We start from the raw sequence: 6,000 nt of genomic DNA, 5'->3' as shown, positions 1-6,000 counted from the left end.
CCGGCCACGGGGCTCGAACCCGGACCTTCTTGCTGTGAGGTGACAGCGCTAACCACTACACCACTGTGCCGCCCAGTATATAGTCATAGGTGTTTATTTTATGACTTCTATCAATATTTGATTTCCAAACATTAGTTTTCCAGCACAAAATTAAATGTTACAGAAAAATGTTTACATGCCAGTAAGAAATCAGCATATTAATCAAGAGACCAGTTTTCAGACAAAATACAAAATGAAGGCGACTGGGTTTTGGTGCAAAATTAAGACGCAAGTGTGACAGTCAAAGTGCCCAGAAGAACCGTAGCTGGTTTTGAAAGATGCTCAGTAAAACTTACAGCTCATTTCCTTATCAAACTGCACTCATTGAACCTGAGGCAATTTTACTCAAATGGATGTCACACCAAATATTGAATTTGTTTCATTTATTACTGTTTACTGCTGTTAATATTAGTGTTTGATGTAGAAACCTTTAATTTTGCACAGTACTGTATATATACAGTACGTTCTTTATATAACAATAAAGTATAAGTTTGAATAATGAACTTTCAGGGTCAGTTGAATCGAATGGTTGGAATAACTCTTAAGCACGATGGCCTGTAAACAATGTCAGCTTAAATCGGGTGTGTTTTACTGGTGGAAAATTCAGAAACTGATGAAAGGTCTTAAATGTTCGACAAAACTATTGTGTGCACTTAAATGAAGCTCATGAACTCAACCTGTACTTGTACTGAACAAGTCCATGGAATTTATTTTTCAGTTAAAATTATGAACCGATGTCACAGCACAGGCTATGTTACTGGAATAGTATTTGACCTTTTATTGCTACTTGTTAAAATGAAGCAACAGTTCAGACACCTAATACTACTGTCAATAACATCTTGTTGGTCTAAAATGCCTTAAATGTTCTAAATGTTCATGTTGTCCATCAGGAAGACACTGACAGTATAGGCTATGGGTCCTTCATAATTTGTATAATGTATATAAACAAGCTCTGTTGTAAGAGAATTGAACTTGAACATGATTGACATGTATTGAACTGAAATGTAGATACTTTACACATAGTGTCTGTTTCTTATTTTCACATGATTTTTTTCCCCCTATGACAAGGCCACATTTTTCTGCATGTGCATTCAGATTGTTGTTGTTGTTTCACTTACTTTCTCACATAATTTTATTATTCACATGTTATTACATCTCTTTGGAGTCCCAAGTGCACTCTCAGGGCATAGCATGTTCGAATACACTTTAACGTGTTGTTTTGTTGCACACAGAGTCAGTATTAGGATGCAATGTGTGTGTGATGTGTGTGATGTGGTCCGTGGGGCTTCAGGAGCCTGGAGCGCACCTGCGCGCGAGCTCGCGTTAAATCGCACTCTTCACGTATTAAAAGCGAAAGCCCGGTTCTCGGAAACGCTTCTTCTGATCATGGAGTTTCTCGTAGATCTCATGCTTATCATGGTGATGAAAAGGAAAGGTCGGAGTGTGCATGATTTCCCGTGGAAGCTGCAGGGGCGGAGTGCGCACTCGGAGAGGGGAGGACCTTTACGCAGAGCTTATAAATGCACACGCTCTCACTTACTCACTCAGAAAAGGTGCACTTACTTTATCACACACCTACACACACATACACACACACTCTCTCTCTCTCTCTCTCTCTCTCTCTCTCACACACACACACACACACACACTCGGCGGTGCGGATCAGTTGCTCTGTCATGGCGCAGAACGGGATTACAGAGAATGGAGAGGCGCTGAGTCTGAGTTTACCACAACCTCAGAAGATCTCAGAAATCAAACACACCAAGGTAAACTGAATTGTATATATATATATATATATATATATATATATATATATATATATATATATATATATATATATACACATCATATAGTTATGCTCAGAGTCTGTGTGTAATGTGCTGTATTTCTTTCAGGTCCATTGAGCTCTTATATGACTTGTGTGTGTACATACACTACCGTTCAAAAGTTTGGGGTCACCCAGACAATTTTGTGTTTTCCATGAAAAGTCACACTTTTATTTCCCACCATAAGTTGTAAAATGAATAGAAAATATAGTCAAGACATTTTTCTGGCCATTTTGAGCATTTAATCGACCCCACAAATGTGATGCTCCAGAAACTCAATCTGCTCAAAGGAAGGTCAGTTTTATAGCTTCTCTGAAGAGCTCAACTGTTTTCAGCTGTGCTAACATGATTGTACAAGGGTTTTCTAATCATCCATTAGCCTTCTGAGGCAATGAGCAAACACATTGTACCATTAGAACACTGGAGTGAGAGTTGCTGGAAATGGGCCTCTATACACATATGGAGATATTGCACCAAAAACCAGACATTTGCAGCTAGAATAGTCATTTACCACATTAGCAATGTATAGAGTGGATTTCTGATTAGTTTAAAGTGATCTTCATTGAAAAGAACAGTGCTTTTCTTTCAAAAATAAGGACATTGCAAAGTGACCCCAAACTTTTGAACGGTAATATATATATATATATATATATATATATATATATATATATATATATATATATATATATATATATATACACACACACACATCATATAGTTAATGAGAACAGCTCATGCTCAGAGTGTGTGTAATGTGCTGTATGTCTTTGAGGTCCATTGAGCTCTTACATGACTTGTAGATAGATAGATAGATAGATAGATAGATAGATAGATAGATAGATAGATAGATAGATAGATAGATAGATAGATAGATAGATAGATAGATAGATAGATAGATAGATAGATAGATAGATAGATAGATAGATAGATAGATAGATAGATAGATAGTTTGTAGCCTGCTTAATAATAAAACAATCTCCTTCCACATTGCAGCTTTTCATCAATAACGAGTGGCACTGCTCTGTAAAAGGAAAGACCTTTGCTACATTCAACCCTGCAACAGGTGTGAAACTCTGCGACGTGCAAGAGGCTGATAAAGTGAGTGGGTCGATCTTATCACAGTTATCGTTACAGCTTTGCTTTTCTTCGTACGCACCGCACCGCCTCAATTTAACCATTCGAATACCCTCCTGACTGCTCTACCACGCTACGTACTGTACATCGGGCTTTTACGTTTGGAGTCCTGAACACACACCTCGACTTTACACGCTAGCAGCTTTTCCAAGAGAGATTCATACATCTTATAGCTGAAGTGTTTGAACACGGAAACACGGACAGTGTGCTTTGATTTCTTTGACTGCGGTTTCGTTCAACACGTTCACCTGGCAAATTCTATTCTGTTTACTACTGTCGAGTTCGAACTGTAGTGTTCACTCAACTCTGTTTAACTGAACGCTTTTACAGCTCTAGGTGTTGTGTTTTATGGAGCTGTAGTTTGTTCAAGACTATGTTTTAACACATTGTTCACTACGTTTATATGCACAAATATTCTGGTTTTCGCTCTTATTCCAAAAAGGAGGAGCTGTTATGAATATTGTACTAATATCCCCATTTACATGCAGCCAAGTACATTCTGATTGTCATGTTGATTTGTGGACAACGCACAGCACTGACAGGCGACAAGCCGTGCGTCGTAAACTGCCGTAAAAACACCAGTTGAGACCCATATTCCGAATACGCTGTATGCATACCCAAAGAATGCTCCTAAAATCTGAATAATATCAGCATATCTCACGTCTTAATTGGAAAATGCTAAATTTGAAATACATGCCCCATATCAAATTCTGAATATTGTCATGTTCGGGATAATAGTGGAATATTAATGTGCATGTAAACATACTAATTGTAAATTCTAGCTCAACTCACTAGGAGTTAATTCAACCCTGCAGGTGCTATTATAACACAATAAGAGCTGTGGTGTTATTACAAAGGTTTCTTAGCTAGAAATTAGTGTTAATTAAACACTGTGAAGCAAATGTAGTGTTGAGTCACTGTTTAACAGCTCTCAGTGTTCATTCAAGGCATTATGTTTGAACCAATCTATCGCAACAATGTAGGAGTTGCTTTAATTCACACTGCAGATGTAGTATAACGTTATTTAACTGTTATTTGGTTAATTCAACACTATTTAACTGACTGTTTAACACTGTTAAGTCATGAGTTCATTCTAAAATGTAAGTTTTAACTCATGACTGTAAATGCAAGCTTAGTACTTTACTGTATCGCTGTGGATGCTATTTAACACTATCAGCGATGTAGTATTGATTCAACCCTATTTCATAATGATAGTGTTCATTCAAGAGTGCACGTTTGAACTCATCACTTGCTCAGCAACACTACAGACGCTATTTAACACTAACAGCGAAAGTCTCAATTCAACACTATTTAACAGTGGTAAATGTTAACTTATTGAAGCATAAGTTATTTATTTGTACTTGTGTATAAATAACTTATTTATTTGTTAACCTTCACACTAGTTTTAACTTAGCACTAAATGCCAGCTCAACCACGAAGGAATTACTTTAACACAGCAGATGGGATTTAATGCTATTTAACAGCTATAGTGCTAATTCAACACTATTTAACATCTGTATGTCTTAATTCAGCACTATTACTTCAAGATTACGTTTTAACTCCATCACTGTAAACGTTCGCTCAACGCTGGAGGAGGTGTTTCACTACAGATGCTATTTAGGATTATAAGAGCTGTAGTGTTGATTCAACACTCAACATTAATTCAATACCATTTAACAGCTGTAGGTATTAATTCAGCACTGTTAATTCAAGACTGTATGTTTTAACCCATTGTTAAATGTCCACGCTAGCTCAACACACCTGGATGCTCGTGTACACTGTTAGAGCTGTGGTGTTAATTCGACACTATTGAAAAGTATGAGTGTTAATTCAGCACTGTTAATTCAAGATTGTATTGTTATAAATATATGTAACACTATAGGGGTTAACGCAACTTGTAAGAATTCTTCCAATACCACATGAAGTACTAGAGAGATTTAAGACTGATTTTTTTCTGTGTTCAGTCTCAGTCTGTAAAACAAATCTTGCAATTTGAATAACATCATAACTTTACACCAGCTGTTTATACACTTGACTTCTTGTATGTATGTCTATAAAAGTGGTTCAATTCTAAATAGACTGAATGAATGATTGTGTGTGCTTTTTTTTTTTAAATGAAGTTGTAATATGATGGCTCTGTGTCCTCAGGCTGATGTGGACAAAGCAGTGGAGGCAGCGAGAGCGGCGTTAAAGCAGGGCTCAGCATGGAGGAGGATGGATGCGTCAAGCCGGGGCCACTTACTGAATGTGCTGGCTGACCTGCTGGAGAGAGAGCGCGGTCTGCTCGCTGTGAGTGCAAACAGTAGTTCGCTTCCCCCCGGCGCTGCTTAACACGCCTGTCTGAGCGCGTCTGTCACACACTACCACAGGTGTCAGGGGCTCACTGAAAAAAGGGCTCGGCTTTGAAAAAGGGAGCTACGAGGCAAAAAAAAAAAGCACAGTCGTGAAGATTAAATGGCACGTTGCACAAAAGTTAGTGTTGATCTCACACCCACCCAGACTGTTAGTTTAACTTGAATTCACTTCAGCTGATCAAACAAACACTGTTCGGGCTAATTGAACATTGAAGGTTTGTTGTATTCAGAAGTGTAAGTGTTAAATGAGCTCAGATTCAGACGTTATTTCAATAGTCTAGGTGTTGATCCTTTATTACTTGTGTATTCCTTTCTTCCTTAATTGCCCAAAGTTCATTCATTATCAGTATAAATAATCTGTGATGTTCTACCAGTATTAAGAAAATCATTCACTCATTAATCCCCTTCACTAATCATTTCAGTAATCGCTTTCTCTTGGTCAAGGTCATGGTGGCTCCAGAGCCTATCCCAGGAACACTGGGTGTGAGACGGAAATACACCCTGGATAGGACGCCAGTCCACTATAGACACACACTTTCACACACTCATTCACACCTAGGGACAATTTTGCATCGCTAATTCACCTATCAGTATGTTTTCTGGAAGGTGGTAGAGAACCAATAAAGGAAACCTATGTGGATATGGTG

At 38.0% G+C, this 6,000-nt stretch overlaps 1 protein-coding gene across 1 annotated transcript in view; it reads left to right on the top strand.

The window, feature by feature from the left end:
* The first annotated feature begins 1,603 nt into the window (after positions 1 to 1,603).
* aldh1a3 (aldehyde dehydrogenase 1 family, member A3) overlaps positions 1,604 to 6,000 on the top strand; it is a 50,089-nt gene continuing 45,692 nt past the window's right edge. Inside the window, exons 1-3 of the mRNA XM_060940473.1 lie at positions 1,604 to 1,805; positions 2,859 to 2,963; positions 5,148 to 5,288. Of these exons, the coding sequence (XP_060796456.1) occupies positions 1,716 to 1,805; positions 2,859 to 2,963; positions 5,148 to 5,288 (336 nt within the window). The 5' untranslated portion in view covers positions 1,604 to 1,715. The remainder of the gene's footprint in view (positions 1,806 to 2,858; positions 2,964 to 5,147; positions 5,289 to 6,000) is intronic.

The sequence above is a fragment of the Neoarius graeffei genome, chromosome 15 (assembly GCF_027579695.1).
Source record: "Neoarius graeffei isolate fNeoGra1 chromosome 15, fNeoGra1.pri, whole genome shotgun sequence".
In the NCBI taxonomy this organism is placed as follows: Eukaryota; Metazoa; Chordata; class Actinopteri; order Siluriformes; family Ariidae; genus Neoarius; species Neoarius graeffei.
Note: the sequence above shows the minus strand (reverse complement) of the source record. Positions and strands in the feature narration are given on the sequence as shown.